Below are 21,730 nucleotides of genomic sequence, written 5' to 3'. Positions count from 1 at the left end.
TTTATTGTGGAATATAAAGTGCCTTGTGAAAGTATTAAAATCCCTTCATTTTCCCCTCATTTTATTATGTTGCAGCCTTATGTTAAACTGCTTAAAATGACTTTTTCCCCCACATCAAGCTACGCCTCAAACATGCAAACATCACTGGTCAAACATACCAATGACATTTGGTATCTGGACGCTTAGAATTGAGGTTGAATTTGAAATTTGTTCTGTTATGCTTTTTTTTTTTTAGCTATTAGACCTTATGTAGACAAGCGTGTGCCTTTCCAAATCATGTCCAATCAGCTAAATTTGTCAGATTAACAACAATCAAAGTGTATAAACATCTCAAATATGATCCAGTGAAAATGTGATGTTTCTGAGCTAAATTTCCAGTGTCACACAATAGTGTATGAATATTTATGCAATTATTTGTATTTATTTATTTTGCTTTGTCATTGTGGTGCATGAAGTTTAGATTGATGTGGAAAAAGAAAAAAAATTAAAGCAGTTTAACATAAGGCTGCAATTCACACAGAAAAAGAAGACATACAGGAAAGGGTATTTAACTTAATTTTATTAAAATAATTGATTAACAGTATGTACTCTGAGTCAATAACACCTTCAAAATGCTTGACATCACAAAATAGAGCTTAAATTGTGTAAGACTACATCGCATCTTACTAATGAATAGCGTTCAATGACAGCTCAATACTGACTAAATCATGAAGCTCTTTTTGTGTATATAATATTCGAACACTATCGCCCTTTGAGCATCGAGGGCAACATCTTTTCAGACACATAAAACTGAGGGTTTGTTTACTTATAATCATGTTGTCAAAGTGCATCTGTCACTGGCTTGCAAACACAGGAAACAGCCTTCATTTCAGAGATCAACATCAGCTATGAATGGAGCTCTCCAGTTGAAATTTCAAGAGTTCCCTTCTTATTCTGGTTTGCAACTCTTGCACAGTTTCAGTCATTCATTTTATCAGTCACACATTCTATAAATGGCATTGTAGCAGCACAAAGCAATAGTATTTGGCCTCTAAAAGACAGGCAGCTTCATGGAGGTGAGTGTGAAGGAGTTGATGTCTTCACTCTGGGACGCTCTGTGCAGCGAGGGTTCAGAGGCGCTGCGGTTGATTTTCGGCAGTGAATGCTGCAGCAGCTCAATGGAGGACAGAATCTGTGCACACATGACAGGAAGAGCACAAGGATGTTGAGAAAGAAAGCAAACAAGTGTGCGTTATTATCTACATCTGCTACGGCTCTCAAAAAATACCGTTCATTTAACTACATTATCGAGTTTATCAAGCATTCAACAGTGCTGTAATAAACCATTTTAATGCACAATGTGGAGGTAAAGACCAACCTGATGTGAAAGCGAGTGCATTAAAATCGTGAATTAAAATTTGACTGGACAGATAAGAGCTTAAGAAGTTCATTTATAGCTACTTTATCTGAGGGTCCTTACATGTAGAATTCTAAATGAAGTATTGCAATAACATCACATTTATTTGAATGAGTTTAAATGAATGAGACAAAGAAAGAGATTGTGCAGACCATCTCTACTAATATGTTTTGTTCAGACTGTCAGTCCAAATCCTTTTTAATGAATATCCAATTGTAATCATAATTAGCAAGTGTGAATGGCAAAAAATAAATAAAAAAATTCACAAATACATATCAAGCTATGATATCAAGATATGTTGTTTGAAATCCTATTTAAATCGCAACTGGAAACTCGGTTTCCAGTTAACACTAAAAGATTCTAAAAATACTACAGTAAAAACCTGTTAATTGGTTAACAGTAAGCTTCTGTACTACATATGGTACATAATTGTGATAAAGTACTGTTAAAATCACAGTTTTTGGCAGTGAATAAGAAGTCGTCATTGTATAACTTACAGTGAAAACACGTATATATTGACATTCCCAGAATTGACACTTAACATCTGATGTTTTTTTAATTGAAATAATCATGTTTCTTCTTAGTTTTCCTCATCAGATGTCTACATTATGGTTTTATCTAACATCTAATCTTGTTAAATTAATGTTTATTGCATTATTTCAGCATCATGTGTGTTACCATGATGGTGTTTCACTGAATGACACTGTGCACCTTCTATATATATATCTATAGAAGTATTTCCTTCCTCCTTGAGCTTTGGTTCATCATGTAACAATTTCATCACCACCTATTTTTGGTGGTTATCATTTGGTACATTATCATTATATCAGTTAATATGTTTTTTACTATGAATTTATATATATATAAAAAAAAAGACTCCCTGTGCATTCACACATCTTCCAGCCAATCAGAACCGAGTATTGAGAAACAATTTTAATCCTTTTAATACCACTACATACAGTTTATATGGAGTCTTTTTATGTACTTGCATTACTTACCAATAAGTATTTGCATACTATTTAAAATATACTCTATAATGCCAACAGACTGTGCACTGCAATTTTATTATGTGCACCAAAAAGAGAGGTAGCTTCAGTTTTCTTCATGATAAAAACCCCCCCCCTGAATATTATTGTGATGGTACTAATTACTTTTAATATAGTAATTATATTTTAATATAATAACAAAAGAAAGTGATTTTGGACGTTTTTGTCTATGCCAAGCATGCTGGAGAACAAAAGCAGCAACACTATAACTGATTTTGTGTCATGCACGTTCACTTAGATGATCTGTTAAAGGAAAACAAACACACCTGCGGGAAAAGAGGCCTCTCGTCCTTTGACTTCTTGATACAGTCAGCCACCAGTCTCTTCATGGCTTTAGGACAACTCTTATAGAGCTTACTGAGGTCTGGAGACAGATATCCCCGACCAACCATGTAAATAATCTGAAGGAAAAATAAACAGTAAGTACAAAGCTTAAGAAAGCACAGATTTATATGCAATAAAGTGTATGCAATTAAATATTTGCTACTAAAAACACAGCAGCACAGTCTTTTATTGTGGGACTTGTTTAAATAATACTTACTGACAATAGACTAAACTTTGTCATAACCTTGATATAAAACTGATAAATCTCTCAAAAACCCATTCCAGTCACATTTTGATCAAAAATCAGCAGCAGAAGAAAAAGTCCATTCTATCTTTCTATATTCCATTTTTTTTTATTTTTTTTTTTATGTGACATTATTTTCTAGACAACAGGAGCTGGACATTTTGTGTGAGATTCACCCAACTACTGAGGCAGTCATTGCGAAATGATACAGAATGAATGTGTGCTGTCTGTCAGGGCCACACACACACACAGGGCAGGGGTTAGGGTGTGAGCCCAATGCGTGGTCTGGAGTCTCTGTGGCCCTGTTTACGTGTCTAAATTTAGTCCAGAGGCGCCACAAAACACGCCTGTGGTCAGACTGGGAGAGATACTGCATGCATGTTGACAGATGCATGCACAGTCATGCTGGATAAACCATTAGCCTCAGATTAGCCTCTTGCTTACCGAATGGCTTGTGAAGCATTCACTAAGTGTTGCCCTCTACAATTGCAGATACATGTAATATATGAAGTGAACTATTAGTATAACATTAGTATAACATTAATGACTTTGGTAAACCATGTGCCTCGACTATGAACAGCTTGTTTTGCAGCCCTTCAGATTTGTGCGTGTTACCTGATCTCGGTTTGCTATCTGTGAGTAGGGCAACTCCCCTGTCATTAATTCAAACAGCACAATGCCATAAGAATACACATCTGATTGGAAACTGTAAGGGTTGTTGTCCTGCATCCGGATCACCTCAGGTGCCTGAGGGGTAAAGAGCATAAATGTGGGTAAAGCTCAATGACAGATGATTCTTCAGAATCTGAGATATTAAGTAATTCACTGACCATCCACAAAATAGATCCTGACGTTTGTTCCACCTGTTGAGAACCGCTCCACCTGGCTTTCACAGTGGCCAGTCCAAAATCCCCGATCTTCACTGTCAGACCTTCATGTAAGAAGATGTCTGTGCTTGAGTTAAAGTCAAAGTCTATTAGCTTTTGGAAGTCTGCATTAAGGCTTGTCCACCTATCCTATCTGCTCTCAAAACTCTAAAGAACAGAATGAAATTAGACGCTTCATAAAAAAGGATACTGTTTGATTTCATGTCACGGTGGATGATGTTTTTTGCATGCAGATAGCTGTCAGGAAAAAAAAAAAACATGATAAATGATTGTTGAGAAATATACAATTAAGTTATACACACTGAATGAAAACACATCCATCAGTCACAGGCCGTGAAACTCACTCCATGCCCTGAGCGGTCTGTCTGGCGATATCTATCAGCTGAAACATCTGGAAGTTGGTTTCTTGCATGTGGAGGTGTTTGTAGAGACTGCTGCCTTCACACCACTGCGTTACAATCGCAAGATTGTCTTTTGTCATGTAGCCCATGAACAAAAGGATGTTGACATGTCGGGTTTTCCTGTTGACAGCAGAACACAAAAATTCACATCCATCAAATGCAAAAACACTCTTATGCAGTGCAACAGGGGTCAACGAAATGACCAAAATCTTAAATCATGGTACAGATGTGGCCGTTTTTATGTGGCATCACAATTTTTCTCATGTGTGAGTACGATGCTTGCACACTTCACAGTATCTAGACTAGATCAGACTGCTCTTGGTCACTTCATCTTGGCAAAAAGTTTTCATTGTCTGATAATTTATACATTACTGCGTGAAAACAAAAAGTATTCACAATAAGATATGAAGGTTCATAATAAACAAACATTTAGTAATATGAACATTGGGAAATTATTTTGCACACAAATATTTCTTATATAGACTGTAACTGCAGAATTGCCAACTCATGCAGTTGTGAGTTACAAAGTCAGAACTGCAGGATATAATTTCACAGTTGCGAGAGATAAACTCAGATCTGTGAGATAAAAACTTCTGTCAATTCTGACTTTTTCTTCACAATTCAGTTTTTCTTTCTTGCAATTATATATATATATATATATATATATATATATATATATTTTTTTTTTTTTTTTGGTGAGAATTGTGAGATATAAACTTGCAAATGTGAGTTACAAAGTCCAATGCTGAGGAAAAAAAGGCTTATTTTCTGAATAAAATAATTTTATTTATAAAATAAAATAATTGCGACTTTTTATTTATTTTTTTTTTCTGTTTGTTTTTAAATATTTTTTAAATGCTCTGTTCTGTCTTTTCAACCCTTTGCATGTTCAAGTATTTATACAGCTAAATATTCATGGGGCCATGAAAGTGTTGTAAAAATGATCAAAAATGTTGCTGGCATCTTTAAAAAAAGTATATACCCAACTCTGATCATCATATAGTTTTTAGTCAAACTGTCACATGTTTCTTAACCACGTAATACTATCAAGCCTGATTATCTCTTTTTCTATTTAAATAAATGTTATTTATTCTTTTTTCTTGGGAAGTTGACAGACACAAAACCAAAAGATAACAATGGCTACAATAAAAAATAAAAAAATAAAAAACAGCTTCATGTTATGGCTCACTGATCATATGTCAATGGTGAAATTCATTTACTTTTTAATTTAGTTTTTAAAAAAACAATTGTTCTCCTGTTTGTGTGACAAATTGTTACAGTAACTGTACTGTACAGGCATTACATTCAATTAGATAGTCATTAAAGCATTAAATGAGTACACAGGGACAGAATATTAATTACTGCAATACGGCAGGTTTCAATATTGCTTGGAAAATATATACAAGCTTTCATTATAATGTCCCAACACTATATACATGTGGCATGCCTCTTCACGTCAAAAAGAAATGGCAGTCAACAAAGCAGCCACCATCATCATAAAAACTAGGCACAGTGACCCGACAACAATCAATCTTACCTTAAAAAAAAAAAAAAACATCTTACCTAAGAACTGCCACCTCATTGCGGAAGGCTTCAAACTGTTCCGGTGTTGGGTTGGTGACTTTTAATACCTTCACAGCCACATCACCTACAGCGTGTTATAACACAAGTTAACCGGGTCAAAAATTGTCATCATAGTGACAGCTAGAATTTACTGAAGCTGGCGGGGTTAAACTAATGCTTACCATGCCACTTCCCTTTGTATACGGTTCCAAAGGAGCCCGAGCCAATCCTGTTCAGCAGCACGACCTCAGTAGCTTCAATCTCCCAGTAATAGCTTGAGTCTCTCTTATCCCTTGGCCGCTAAAAAACAGTAACCAAGTAATGAAATGGGCTTTTTTCACATCAAGAAACCTTTTTAGACCATTATTATTATTAACATTCTTTCACAACCATTGCACACATTAAATCCATGTTGAAGACTCATCTGTTCTCTGCTGCTTTTAATTGTTTTTAGTTTTCATGAGGTTTGTTAAGTGTTTTGTGGTGTGTCTGGAGTGTGTATTTTTTAATTTTGGTTCTGTAAAGCACTTTGGTCAACTAGTGTTCTTTTTAAATGTGCTATACAAATAAATGACTGATTGACTGATTGAATGATTGATTGACATTTTCTGGTAACACTTAAGGTCACAATAAGGTCTGATTAGTTAACATCAGTTGCATCAATGCATTAACTAACATTAACTAACAAGGAGCAATACATTTGTTACAGACATTTAATCATCTTTGTTAATATTAGTTAATAAAAATCCAACTGTTCATTGTTAGTTCATGTTAGTTCAGGTCCATTAAATAAAAATATTAATAGATACGACTTTTGATTTTAATAATGCATTACTAAATGTTGAAGTTGACATTGACTAAGATATACTAAACACTTTAGAAGTATTTTTTATTGTTAGGTAACATGTAGTTACTACAAACTAATGAAGTTAACTAATGTTAGTTAAATGGAACCTTACCGTAAAGGGTTACCCATTTTCTAACTAAATTCTCATTACTGTAATGAATATTTAAAATTACTGTAAACTTGTAGCTTTCTGATCTTAGGTTTGTTTTGTTTTTTTGCAACAATTTGAGAGGAAAATGTGCTTAACAGTCATGACAATGCAATGATTTTTATGCTTATTTATTTACCACAAGGAACACTATGTTCAAAAAACATAGTACAAACATTTTTGTGCTATGTTCAAAAAAATGACGCTATTACCATCAGACATGGGTCTAAAATAATCATAGCATTACAATGGTACGTTTTTGTATTTACACTCAGGGAATACAAATTGAAGAATCTCTTCAAGATCTGCTATAATAAAAACCGAAGTGATGTTACACTGTAAGGTGATCATGACAACATCATCTAAATGATCGTGTTCAAGCAAAGGCTCTTGGTGCTCCTGCCCCACTGCTTGAAGTTGTGGTCATTCACATGTGGACTTCTCTTTATCTCTATGATACGGACATATATGAATGGAAGAGTTATGCTGATTGGATTAGGACTGGTAAAACTCTAGACCCTGTAAGGTTTCTAAAACTGCTTACATCCTTTGCATGTCTTGGTTAAGGTTGTGTCTTTGACTTTTCTTCCAATGACTGCCTTCTGTGCACCCTAACTGCAGTGTTTTACATTGATGGCTGCAACACGACAACAGCACATTCTCAATAAAGAGTCCTGCTGAAGACGTACCTGATTCTCCTAGTCCGAGCATTTGAGATTCCTACAATACAACTTAACAAATGACCAAACAGAATGAAGACAAAGCATCAGTAAGCTTACCATTTTTACTTTGTCCTGAGGGTTAAGGGACGGTGCCCGCTCTCTGTGGGACAGGGTGGGTATAGTGGGTTGGTTCCAGCCTGTCGGGCTCTGACTTGGAGAACTGCCAGCTGTAGAGAGATGGTTAAAAAAATTAACTCTTTTCATGACCTAATTTAACTACAGCCAAAACATTTATTGCATTGACATAAATATGTTTTGATGTGTTATTCTTACCTGAGCTATGAATACGTATGGCATCCTACATGAAAAGCAAACAGAGAAAAAATGAAGAAATAACTCAAAATTGCTCATCAAAATTTTCACTCTAACAAATCCTAGGGCACACTGCAAGACAGAAGCACACTTTATTCAATTTCCAGTTATTTTTCTGATGTTATGATGTGCGCTTATCACAGGCTAATCACAGACTAAAGCATTCTCCACTGTACTCACGATCCAATAATTCCCTTCTTTTTAATGTTTTTCAGAGTTGATTTTTGACAACCAAGCAACAAGAAAAAAGGGCTTGTGGTCATACATGTACAGAACAGAAGCAGAAGAAGAAAGTTTAAGAGCTTGCTTAGACACAAACCACTTTGATGGTCTGACTGATTGGGTTCTTTTTAGATCCCACTTCCCACTGTCTCATTTCTCTCACAGTGTCAAAGGATGTTGCTCATATCTGCTGTCTTGTTAATCCAGATAGCGTGCACACATGAAAATGAGTAAGCTAAATTTCAGATAAATTTAAAATGTACAGAAATGTCATTTAGTGAAGGGATGAAGTGGCCTATGTATGGTCTCTGGTGTGACTGAGGATGGTTATAACACTGGGAGAGCTGTAATGACAGTAGATTAAACACTAGATGTTATATCCATACTACACACATCCACCACCTGAGGTGATAGCAGATATTTCTCTCTGTGTACAAATAGAAAAAGTAAAAAAAACCTTTCCCCTTTGAAGAATTAGTAAATTGTCAACTTTTACATAAATGTTAAAAAAACAAAAATATTAGAACTATCTGAGCAGATTGAAAGAGATGTAATGCTACTTTTCCTACTTATGTCTACTGGACCTACAAATACTGCACAAAATAAGGCAAAATGGACTTATATACGTTTTAAAGGAGAAGTCCACTTCCAGAACAAAAGTTTACAGATCATGTAGTCACCCCCTTGTCATCCATGATGTTCAGGTCTTTCTTTCTTCACTCCTAAAGAAATTGTTTTTTTTGAGGAAAACATTTCAGGATTTTTCTCCTGGACTGCTATGGTGCTTGAACTGCCAAAATGCAGTTTAAATGCAGCTTCAAACGATCCTAAATGTGGTTGTAAATGATCCCAGCCGAGGAAGAAGGGTCTTATCTAGTGAAATGATCGGTTATTTTCATAAAAATAATACCATTTATATACGTTCTAATGTGAAACACTTGTCTTGTCTTACTCTGCCTGAACTCTGAAATTTTTTTCTGGTTTATGACAGTTAGTGTATGTCGAAAAACTCCCATCTCATGTTCTCCCTCAACTTCAAAATCGTCCTATATTGCTGTTTTACCTTTTTTGTTAAGGGTGTTTGATCTTCTTTGCATGTTCACTTTGCAAACACTGTGTCGGTACTTCTGCAACGATGTAGGATGATTTTGAAATGATTTCTGAAGTTGAGGGAGAAAATACGATTGGAGTTTTTCGACATACCCGAACTGTCTTGAGTCAGAATACACAGAGTTCAGGGAGAGACAAGATGAGCGTTTGAGATTAAAAAAATATTTCAACTGTATTTTTTTAAGGAAAATAACTAATCGTTTCATTAGATAAGACCCTTCTTCCTCGGAGTCCTTCCTGGACTCGTTTACAACCGCATTTGTGATCGTTTGAAGCTGCATTTAAACTGCATTTTGGAAGTTCAAAATCGGGGCACCATATCAGTCCATTATATGGAGAAAAATGCTAAAATATTTTCCTCAAAAAACATAATTTCCTTACGACTGAAGAAAGAAAAACATGAACATCGTTCATGTTCGTGTTTTATATTAGTTCTATTAGAACATTTTAACGGTATGTTTTTAAAGATAACGGAAACACTGAGAGATTTTTAAAAACTTCCTTCTTCTGTGGAACACAAAATAAGATATACACAAGGGTGACTGAATAATATTTGGGTGAACTAACTATGAAAGTGTAACGTGTAAGCGAAAGTGTAAGCGTTGTATTGTAAAGTAGGCTTTACTGCAACATGGAAACAAATAATAGGCAAAGTGTATTATTGAGCACAGCAGCTCATAAACTTACTCAGCTCATTCACACAAAATGCAGGCTGCATCCAAACTTGCATACTGCTGTTTTCACAGGCAGTGTAAAAAAGCATCTATCCATAAAGCCACTACCTAACACCTGGCCAGCGAGGCAACAAGACAGCAGCATTCTGTTTTAAACACAGCCTTGCTGAAGAGAAGAACAATACCTACTCTTCTCTTCAGACAAAACTGCTGATGGCACCAGAAGCCTGGAGACGTGTCTAGCTACTCCCCAGCATGGAACAACAATAAGACAGTGAAGAGAAAAGGGAACAAGGGGAATGAAAGAAAGAGGAGAATGGCAAATCTGCTAATTTTACTTTATTTCATGAAGCTTGTGGAAATCAAAAAAATGTGGAAGTAAAGGAAGAGAAATGTCACATACAAACAATCTTCATGACTGAAATAAGTGATTTTAAGGTAGAGATTACCTCAATCTGGCTGCTGTCGACAGCCACTGTGGTGCTGACATTGGGTGTGGAGGTGGATCGCAGTCTCTGTGTCAGAGCCGCTCCAGACGGGGGGTAAGCGCTGGTGAAATTGAAGACGTGAGGGTTTGAAAGTCTGTGCACAGAGCTAATGGAAACATGTGACAAATGAACACACATCTCAGACTACAGTATATAAACGGACAATTTTATGTAATAAAGGCTGTTGCAGTATCTAGAGACTAGAATATGATTGAGATTTGGGGCTGGTATAGTAATCTGAAACTGCAATTCATGCCCATTATGAACTGTGATGGGTGTAATATGCAAGGACTCACATACAGACGTTCTCTGTTGTTTACTGTTGTTTATGCATTAATGAATCAAGCGAATGAATAAACAATCAACTTCACACTGTTTCTGATAGAGTGTGAAAACCATCTGTTCTCTGTTTTGTGATTATTTTACAGAAATCAGTTATAGATTGTCTTTATAATTACCGGAGCAGTCAATTCAAGCTCAGAGGGAGTCTATCAGTGATTTGATTTCTGCAAATCAGAGGATAAATGATAAATGATTTATATTTAAATATGACCATTTTTGATGGAAAACATTCTAAAATTATAAGTGCACCTCAGAAAACATTACAAAAAAAAAAATGCATTTCATGACCCCTTTAAAGAGTTTGCAGAAGACCAGGAGAAGACGAAGAAAATGTGAGTGGTGTTCATCCAAGCTAAGTCAAGTCAAAAAAGACCACCATATACTGCTCTTCTTCAATGTAAGTCTATTGTACAAAAAACGTAAATCTGATTGCCTTTGGAAGTAACAGGACACCTCTCAACAACAAGCAAAGTATTATTTAACAAAGTATTATTGATGTGTGCAACTGTGCAAACAAAAGGCTAATGTTTATTATGATGTTTTTTTTAATATTCTTTAAATATACACTTACGAAACACATGCAGAATGATTTTGTCACATTTAATTATCGAATCTGAGGTTTACGATGTGTTTGTAAATCCAGAAGAGTTTTTGGAAGGGTCCATTTTAGGCACAAAGTACTCCGAATTTACTGAAAGTTTCATGAATGAGGCCCATTATAAATTAACAGAAAACAAATGGTTTGGAATCAGCCTTTCATCAGGAAGTCTGAAATGAGGGCAGTGGTTACCTGCTAGGGATTCTTGTCAGGGATTCCCTCATTCTCCGAGTTGTAAATGCAGGTAGAGATGGAGTCCCACTCTCACCAGGAGTCGGAAACAATCTGTCAGATGCATAGGAGTCAGCATTTCACATCAAGTGTCATAAATTCTGGAATAATTCTTCTCAATTCTTAATTTAAATTTAAGCTTCTGAATCTGAATATAAAGCATATTTTTTGTTAGTCCACAGCAGACATGTGCCAGTACTGGTAATGCGATATATGACAATAATAAACATACACAGTATTGTTATCGAGGACACTTCAAAATACTGTGAATAATTATTTATTGCAATATGCATTAAAATGAATGTTTTTTAAGAATACTTTTATCATCAGCTGTTTAAAAACACAACACTGCTGTATGCTGTGTCAAAGACACATGTACACTCTGATGTAAACAAGCCCTAAATGGATGAGAAGTGCAATTCACTGTCTGACAGCAGATGGTGCTGAAGGAAAAGCAGAAATGCAGCCGTTACCTCATTAGAGGATAGGCCCCATTAGCTAACAAACTGCCAATGAAAATGTTTTAAAGCATTAATTAATCTTGGTTAATTCCAAGATTTAATAACATTACTAAAATCAAAAGTTGTAACTGCATTATTTAATGGATCCAAACTAACATGAATTACCAGACGTATTTTTTAAACAACAACAAAAAAACTTAACAAATATTGCTCATTGTTAAGGTTAATGCATTAACTGTGGTTAAATAATAGTTATTTTTCACTTTGCACATCTGTTTGAAACATTTGTTTACTTTACACATTTTTTATGTTATTGCTTTATTGCATTTAAAAGTTCAGCTCTTTAAGTCTTAAGAAAAAAAAAAACCTTTTTAAATCTGTTATGTTATTACAACACTTTTTGGCTTTTTTCAATATTGTAATAATACTGTATACCATGATAAAAGTTTCAGCAATTATCACAACATGAAAATTTGATACGTCACACGCCACAGTCCACAGTCAGTACACCACCAACAAACTACACTGGTAACACTTTACAATAAGGTTCTTAATAATTAACGCTAGTAAATGTATTAACTAACATAAACAATGAACAACACATTTCTTACAGTATTTATTAATCTTTGTTAATGTTTTTAAAGAAAAAAAATTTTGTTCCATGTTAATTCACGGTGCATTACCTAATGTTAACATATGACACAATAATAACGCATTAGTAAATGATAAAATTAACATTAATGTTTCAATAAATAAATGCTGTAGAAGTATTGTTCATTCTTAGTGCATGTTAACTAATGTAAATAAATAAAGTTAACTTCTTAAGTGTTATCACTACACTTGAGAGCAGGCAGCGAATGAGTTCGTCAGTCTATTTAATTGTTTATTTGTCTGTTACAATGATGTCTGAATGATCAACACTGGGCCTTTTTGCAGCAAATACTGATGTGTTTTTTTTTGTTTTGTTTTTTATATGCAAGCCCTATTTTTTAAAGCTGTTGGAGTGATAACACAAAAGTATATAAAGCACTTACAGAAGTTGTCTGATGTTAGTCCAGTCTACACACATTGTGGGCACTTTTGTGCTGCAGTGCTCATGGAACTTGTAGCCACATGTTTGGCAACGGAAACCATTTAACAGGAACTTCTGGCATATGTCGCAGAAAGCCAATTTCAGAAATGTTTTCCTAACCTGAAAATGAAATAAATAATAGATGCAGGACTCTTTTATTTGAACTATTAAAAGATATGTTTACGATCGCAAGACTGCAGCACTTACAAAATTGTGTGTAGTTAAGGGAACATGGTCCAAAACCTCCACGAGAAGTTCCTCCCCAATGAGTGAGGTAGAGTCTGTGTTCCAGTCCATACGAGACTTCTTGCTGGAAACATAAACATAAGTTATGAGATCAAACTGTGTGAGCACTGTGTGGGACCATTATGCACTTGCTCGCAGTGTTTATTTTCACTCTACTCTAAAGGGCCAGCGTATACGGTTTTACATGCATACAGTGAGTGTGAAGCAAACTGCATCATCAGCACACACTGCAGCATTTAAGACAATTAAATTGATAATTAATTAGCTTTAGCGCTTTGGCTTTGGAGAACTGCATGTTTGCCAACAATGTTCGAGGAGAACATGAGCTGAATGCTTATGAGTTACACTATACACAGCAAGCTTTCGTCGTTACTGTTTTAAATAAAAAGAGATCACTTATGCTTTGTGTGGATCCAGTACATTTCCAATTCAAAGGTTGAAGGTAATTCAATTATTTACAATAAACATGAGTGCTACAAAAGAGAATGTGTTGTAAAACAGATCTTATTAAGTTAATTACAATCAATATCATGTTATCATATTGCACATATCTTCCAGTCAGTATCAGAAAAATTCAGTCGACCTCTAATTCTTCATTGATTCTTCATAACCCGAGAAGTAATTCAAATAATGCATGTAGCGAGAGCCCCTTAATGTGTGACAGCATTTTTTGCCAGTAAATAATAGGGGTGTAACAATTTACTTATATCATGATTTGGTTTGCTGATCTAACGATGCAGTACTCCCACAATACTTTAAACATAGCAATAATAAAAATGAAAAAAAGTTAAATATGAAGTTTTTATTATTATTATTATTGTAAAGACATGATACAGTTAACAACAATTATTGTTCATAAAAATGCTATATTGGTGTATAGTGGTGAATTTGGTCCTGGAGAAAACAGAATGACAACAAGTCCTATCAACTTAAATGGGGAAATCCTGAAATCGCAAAAACTCACACTCACAGTTAAATAACATATTTCAAATCAGCAACAGAATCTGACATAAACTGTCTTATAAATGTTTTTTCTTTTGCTCAAATAGCATTACAAAAGACTTATATTTCAGGCTGGACCAGCTAAGGCACATGTGCAGTCCTAACTGCGTGTTTCCGGACACTGACTGTTTCTATAGCAACCGGAGCCTTCAACAGCAGCTGCAATGATGCGATGACTTTAGAAATGATTCTGCCATACTATGCATTGCACTTTTTCCCATTCATAGTAACATGAGTGAAACGTGGTATTTCTGAAGTCTTTGTTTTGCACGTACTGAAATTAAAAAAAGCCCCATGCTCTGTTCGTATGGGCGTTTTTGCACGTTTCTGTCGCATGAACCGACCTTCTCTGTCCCTGGTGGAGACTGAAGACAGCGCAGCACTCCGGCTGCAGCCCTCGAACCTTCAGCGCTTTGATCAGACAGCTGTGGAGCGTCATGCCTGGCCGCACATTCACCTTCAAAAGAAGCGTGGATATCATTTCAAAGAGCAAAAACACACAAGATTATCTATGCATATGGTTTAAACTGTATTTCATTTTCACTTCCTTTAAACACTAATATTTGCAAGATTCTTCTGTAAAGCAAACTTAACTGTCTGCTCTAATGAGCTCTTTCAAGGAAGAACTGGTTAAAAATTCATGCCAAGGAAAAGGAAAATATTTTAATGTCTTAAATGTTTTTGACTGTAATAACAAGTTTTGAATAGTAACACTTTAGTTTAGGGAACAAGTCTCACTATTAACTAGTTGCATATTACTAGCATGCTGGCTGCGTATTAGTGCACATAAAACACATAATATAATATACATAATAATACCTATTCTGCATGACCATATTTTGGATCCCTTAATCCTACACCATACCTAAACTTAAAAACTTAAATTTTTTAAACATCATAGTTAATAGTTAGTTAAAAGTGAGAATTGGTCCCCAAACTAAAGTGTGACCTTTCGGCCATACTCTTCTGCATACTTTTTTAGTTGCACTACTTTTTTGCACATCAGTAGCGCAAATTTGACTGAAATGCTTTCTTCCCTGTTGCTCTATCATGAACACAGATGTAATCAGGCTCTCTCACCACTGTCCGCTGCTGGTTGGGTAGAAAGACTCGGATGGTACGGCTGGTTTTGGAGTCGTCTGAGGAGCGGTGCTGACATGGCACTCCTCGGATCACAGGAGACATATATGAGCTCTCATACACAGACTCTTTCATTCCCAGACCGTTGGTGACGGATCTCCACGCTCCCTGAAGCTGCTCCATTACAAAACCCTCTAGCACTCACGTCTGGAAAAGCAAAAACAAAAAAAAAGTGTGATTCTGAGAACTGCGGCCTGCACCATGATGCTAGCTGAAAAAACTCAGGGATACAAGATTAGTTTTGAATTGACCAAAACAAACCAATTCAGTCAGGCTGTGTTGGTTTATACCATGACACTGATCATCAACCTTCTTTGTCAGCTCAGGTTTTGATCCTGAGTTTATGGAGTGCATTAAAATCTATTTGTGACCTGTTCACTAGGTAGTAAGATACCTCTCCATTAGAACTGTGAAGTACTATTTAGTAAATATTTAGGGTATCACTATGTCATGTAAGTATTCATATTACATGTAAGCAGTGCTGACAGTATTTGTTTCTTTTCTCTCTTTTTTGGAAATATAAAAAGAATATCATTAAAAAGAGATGATCACTGATGATGATTAATATGACTGATTAAAACATATTTTTACTGCAAAAAGATAAAAGTTATCTGTGAAAGAGAACAACTAAAAGAAAAAAAATCTTGCTATGTCAGTGCAAGTTAAAGTTGAGAAGATAATTTATATAGTTGATAACATTCATAGAAACAGGGAATACTCAGGACCTCTTCAGCACAGCATGACTGAACAATATTAATAAACTGTTGCTATTTACTAAATGGTGTGTAAAAGGCTGCTATTACTCCCACCAAATAAAAACCATAGAACCTACACTTTTACATTCTGTCATGCAAGTTTCAATAGTCCCTTAGGCAAATAACAGTATAACTTTTACAGTTAAGTATGATATGGGTAAGAGGTTGCAAACAAACGGAGGCTGGGACGGTGCAATGAGAGCTGCTTATATAGGCTTGTAATGATGATTGACAGGACTGAATGATTAGGCTCCTCCCGAACCTACGTTTGGAACTTCATTTCATTAGACCTATATCAGATGTGTCCATAATGTTATCAAACAACAACAAAAGAGAGAATCACTCGCTGCTCTTGAGTAAATCACTTTCGTATCTTTATCAGTCTAATTTTAATTCACACAATGAAGACTATCCTCTGTTATCTTACATGTGACTACTCAGTTTCAAACCTGAAAATGACTGACATACCTGAAAAACTTATTCACTGCTTTTATCATTTGTATTTTTGCTCTACTGCATGTATTTGTGTGATTGCTTGTAATTTGTTTATTTGTTTTTATTTTATTACTGAATGTTTACTTGTCTAATCATGTTTGAACTTTATATTAGTTAAGCTAGTAGTTTGTGCTGTGCTAAAGAGAATTGTGAAATTCAACTGGCATCTACAATTTGATGTCGTAACATCCTTATTTATTAGAATGCATAGTTATGTGGGTCAAAAACAACAAAATTAAATTGTAATGAATTTAATGAAAGTCTTCATCCAGCTGGAGAATTAATATCACTTATTTAATTAAGAATATATAGACTGTTGTTGGGCTTCACATAACTGTACTGAGAACTTTTCTCAACTATATCAATTTCAGTTTTGCAAATTGTGTCATAATAATGAAACAAACATACAAACATCCTGATCCTGCAACCTTAATGAGCTGTCAAAATAACACACCTACTACATTAAATGAACAGTATTGTTGTTATCAGAGTCCATACATTTAATAATAATAAAAAAAATAATAAAAAAATTCGGATACCAAAACAAACGCGACTTGTATAAAACGCATGTCTATTTACATGGATTCGCAGTGCGCAGAAGAGATTCAAAACAAACAGAAGTCCAGTCCGTAAGATGTCATCGGAAAGGGTGTAAACATATTGGAAAATAAGTTTAATAACTCAAATAACGATCTTTGTTCTCGGGGCAATCATTACATACTATTATAAACGTATACATAGATAGGTTACACTGGTATGAAGTGTTGAAAGAACTGCTGAGCCGTTACTTATTACATCTGCGGCCCTATTTTTTTTAGTACATAAACCTATCAAATCAAACACAAATCTCTACAAACACTTCACAAGCAGTTCTATTTTATAATCACCAAACTAAAAACAGAGATGTGACACAACCATTAAAACCCCAAGCACATAATGCATCTTTAGAAGCGATAAACACTCACAAGAGAAAGTTTGAAGAGTTCAGCTCCGCCATAACCTGAAGAAACGACAATGACGTCACCGCCACAAGATGTGTAACCTCGCTCTCTCACTCTCTCTCTCTCTCTCTCTCTCTCACACACACACACACACACACAATGATATTTGAGTAGCTGAGGGTATTTTCGAGGGGTTGTATTTTTAATGTTAATCACTTTAATTACGTTAAGTCTTATGTTTTTCAGTACGTCTTTTGGGTTGAGGTTTTGTAGTGAATGAGGAGGTAGCGTATTTGGTACGCCATAGAAATAGTTCTCTCTTAGGACAAAGACATTTTCTATCGTTTTAAATGCTAACTTAATAACTGTTTTACTAGACTAACACTAACCTTACTTGAAAAGGTCTTAAAAATGTATCATTTAATTGTATTACTATTTATGCCATGTAAAATATGACCGAAATAGGGTAGTATGCTGAGCACACGGCTTTGCTTAAATCCGAACGCATACTACTTTATTAAAAAATAATAAATAAATAAATAAAATAAATAAAAATAAAATAAAAATTGGCTACTAGATTTGATTGTAGAGAACTGATCCTGGACCAGCGGTTAGGGTTTGCTTTATCCGGGAACAGAAATAGGAAGCTAATAGCCAAGTAGCGAACTGAGTGTTTTATTAATGTTTTATGTCCAACCAAATGCTTGATTTTAGACGCATTAAACTGACCGAACTGCCAGTTAAAATAATTAATAACTTTGGGTCAGTTTGAGTTGTGGCTCATATCAAACTCTGATATGTTGTAGGATGTGTATAAAGGTATTAACATGCTGTGTTTGGAGTATTACGCCACCTGGTTATTTGTTTCAGTAGTTGTACAAATTATAGCAGGCAAGATAACGCGACAGTAACATAGAGCAGAACGCTGTATTCCGTAACGTCGTTGTTGCTTTGGGCAGGACAGTGTTTCTTTTCGATCAGTGATTGGTCAGAATGGAGGGGTGTCTCCAGGCATTCGATCCTCATTGGTCATCCCGCTCTGAATCGGGATCTCTTATTGGCTACTGTATCTGTCGCTCTGTGGATTCATGCGCAGTGTTGAAGGGAGGAGTAAACAGCAGTGAGTCACAGCTAACAGGCTAGTGTTCTGCTATAGGTGAGTACACACATTATTAGCGATAAATCCATATTTTCAACGGATTTTGTTCATACTAACTCGATGGTCCGTTACAAATTTAATGCTAGCTGTGATTGTGTCAGTCGAAGCGTTCGTGTGTGCGCTGAGTGTGTTTAATCACGTGTGTTAAGCTAGCTGAGGCCTGCATGAGCTCGTGCCTGCGCGGGAAAGTCTCATATAAGTGCACGTGCACATGTGCGATTACAAAAATAAAACCCACAGCATTTCAAAAATACACACATCGCGGCGAAATAGTGATAGAGTTGAGTGTATGTGTGAGATTTTTGTATGAAAAAGCATGCTGAGGCCCAGTGCTGAGGTTCTGAGGCTGTGTAGCATTTAACGTACATGTGGCTTTCCTTCAATCATGTGTCATTTAACCCGTCTATCTCTGTACACATGTATTGATCATGAAGATTTCATATGTGTACTGTGCTAGCGTATCCTTGATGAAAGCAGTTTTGCTTACGTACTGCATTTTCATAGACTGGTGCATGATTTGATTATCAGTACAGGTGTTAAACCAGTATGTGTGTGTTTTGCATTTCATGAAACCTCTTTTTAAATACAGTTGTGAGTGTTTATAGTCGTTTCCCATGAGAACCCTGTTCATTTTGTTAGATTTGTTAGTCTTTTTAGCTGTAGCATTGGTGCTAGGACACATGTGCCATGTGCCATCAGCATTCCTATTTACTGTAGATTCTTTATATGAGATTGGAAGTTTTTAGTTTTATGTTTGTTTGTAATAACTTACATTTCAATGGAAAAAATCCAAAGTTGGGTGTCATAAGTGTGCTGGCAAACTCACACTACAAAGTTCAATTCGAGTGATTGTCCCTGAAATATGATGTCATTTCAGTTTTGAAAGTAGATTTTGGAGGAATAAACGAGAACTTAAAGACTGCACGGTATATGAATACAGAGACTGCATATATAGAAACTCTTGTCACAATGAAAAAATAACCCTAAATTTAAACTGCAATGTTGGTCTTTCCAGCGTGATGTTACCCCATGAGCTTACAGTTTCGAACTCCGTAACCCTGCAAAGAGATTCTTGCAGTGAGCGCTATGTGGTTAGCATAATGAAGTCAGAGTTTGTGACTTTATCTCCACAGATAATGGACATGAGTACCAGTGAGTGCTTTGGATGTGGCCGCTCCGGACACTGGATCAAGAATTGTCCTAATGCTGGCCGAGGTCGTGGCCGGGGCCGGGGACGAGGAAAGGGTAGGGCCTCTTGCGGTATTTAAATAGTGCTGCTTCTAGACAGATGCAGTCTAAGTAAGTTGCTCTTTCTCTCTGTAGATCTGTTCTGTTACAGGTGTGGAGAGCAGGGCCACATTGCGAGAGATTGCGAACAGACCGAGGATGGTAAGATGCTCTGACTCATTGCGTTTCAGTTCTCATTGTATTTCAGTTACAATGCTTATTAAGCTTTTTCTGCTTCAAATACAGCATGCTACAATTGCCACAGGAGTGGTCATATTTCCAGAGACTGTAAAGAACCCAAAAAGGAAAGAGAGCAGTGTTGCTATAACTGCGGCAAAGCCGGTCACGTGGCACGCGACTGTGACCACGCCAATGAGCAGAAGTGCTACTCCTGCGGGGGGTTCGGACACATTCAGAAATTATGTGACAAAGTGAAATGTTACCGGTAAGACCCATCAGAGCTTGGTTTAAAAAAAATGTTCACCCATGGTGCACAGGGTTCATATGAGTGCGCGCTATGAACGTTGTCACTGTACAGAACAAATAGCATATAAGTTTGTAATAACATAGCGACATGAGTGAGGGGAAATAATACAGTTTATATTTTGGGGTAAATGACTACTACTTTTATAACAGTTACAGTACAGGAAACTAAAATGCATGTTGATTTGCAGGTGTGGAGAGATCGGTCACGTGGCAGTGCAGTGCAGCAAGGCGACTGAGGTGAACTGCTACAACTGCGGCAAGACCGGTCATCTGGCGAGAGAATGCACCATTGAAGCGTCCGCGTAACTTGTTTCCTCTGTCGCCCCCTCCTTTCCTGATTGATGGTTGTTTCTCTTCTCTGAATCCTCTTCATTGGCCAAAGGCTGGCAAACAGAGGCCTTTCCCAGGCCAGTGAGCAGCTTTGAGTTTTGTTTTTCCTTTATGAAGAAAAGGGGTAAAAAAAAAAAAAATCATATTGCGTTTAAAACAAAATGTTTATTTAGGTAGAGGTGTAATGTATGACGCTTTGTCAAGGGACCCCTTTCCATGCCACTGGTGAAAAGATCCATTACTGGGACATCCTGCGCCACAGGGAACCTCTGGGTTCATGGACGTGAACCTTAGATCAAATGTAAGAGAGAAGTCAGGTGAAGGCTCAATTCTGGTGTTTTGTTTTCTTTTGTTTTGTGGTTGTATGGAGAAAAGTGAAAGCAGGCTTAAGAAAGACCATTTTCATCACAGGAAGTCCATTACGATCTGGTCCCCGCTAGCAGCTCACAGCAAAGTGTATGAGTGTCTACTAAGGAAATGTTGTATTTGAATTAATTTGACTTTCAGAAATCATACATTTTGATTTTTCTTTTTTGTATTTTTATTTCAATGGACTTTTTTTCTAAAAAGTCTTGTTTGCGGGTTCAGCAAACAGTGCTTGTTAATGCTGAACGTTACAGAGTAATTTTAGTCCTTTCTACCTTAAATTATCCAGTACAATAGAGAGACGTGAAATTAGCAACAATTTGCAAAAAGAATGTTTTCACAGAAATCAGATATTTTTGTACAATATCACTTGGACTACTGTAAGAATATCATTGCTTGTACTCAGTTTTTAAGTCGGAAGGAAATTGCAACTTAAGTCCTAGAACATAGATATGTAATTTTAAACTGTCAATAAAGTTGGAGGAGGATGAGGAA

The 21,730-nt window shown here is 36.0% G+C and overlaps 2 protein-coding genes across 5 annotated transcripts; one reads left to right on the top strand and one right to left on the bottom strand.

Moving 5' to 3' along the window:
- Positions 1-539: 539 nt before the first annotated feature.
- Positions 540-17,780, bottom strand: raf1a (Raf-1 proto-oncogene, serine/threonine kinase a). Of its 4 annotated transcripts, none has more exons than XM_051096196.1 (18): positions 17,692-17,780; positions 15,417-15,623; positions 14,681-14,793; positions 13,296-13,398; positions 13,051-13,208; positions 11,517-11,609; positions 10,346-10,490; positions 10,086-10,139; positions 7,852-7,876; positions 7,636-7,745; positions 6,044-6,161; positions 5,862-5,946; positions 4,242-4,418; positions 4,088-4,134; positions 3,841-3,959; positions 3,626-3,757; positions 2,709-2,843; positions 540-1,171 (listed from the first exon to the last, which is right to left on the bottom strand). In XM_051096196.1, exons 2-18 carry the CDS (start codon positions 15,597-15,599, stop codon positions 1,031-1,033), a joined length of 1,938 nt encoding a protein of 645 aa, XP_050952153.1. In that variant the 5' UTR covers positions 15,600-15,623; positions 17,692-17,780; the 3' UTR covers positions 540-1,030. The 4 variants fall into 4 exon arrangements, with proteins under 4 accessions (XP_050952153.1, XP_050952154.1, XP_050952155.1 ...); XM_051096197.1 differs by having other exon boundaries at positions 10,346-10,445; XM_051096198.1 differs by lacking the exon at positions 10,086-10,139.
- Positions 17,781-18,655: 875 nt separating this feature from the next.
- cnbpa (CCHC-type zinc finger, nucleic acid binding protein a) lies at positions 18,656-21,730 on the top strand. The gene is made up of 5 exons (XM_051096200.1): positions 18,656-18,823; positions 19,960-20,071; positions 20,150-20,215; positions 20,300-20,498; positions 20,728-21,730. The coding sequence occupies exons 2-5, from the start codon at positions 19,963-19,965 to the stop codon at positions 20,843-20,845; spliced, it is 492 nt and encodes a 163-aa protein (XP_050952157.1). The 5' UTR covers positions 18,656-18,823; positions 19,960-19,962; the 3' UTR covers positions 20,846-21,730.

The sequence above is a fragment of the Labeo rohita genome, chromosome 23 (assembly GCF_022985175.1).
Source record: "Labeo rohita strain BAU-BD-2019 chromosome 23, IGBB_LRoh.1.0, whole genome shotgun sequence".
NCBI lineage: Eukaryota > Metazoa > Chordata > Actinopteri > Cypriniformes > Cyprinidae > Labeo > Labeo rohita.
The sequence above is the reverse complement of the archived record's forward strand: the minus strand, read 5'-3'. Positions and strand labels throughout refer to the sequence as shown.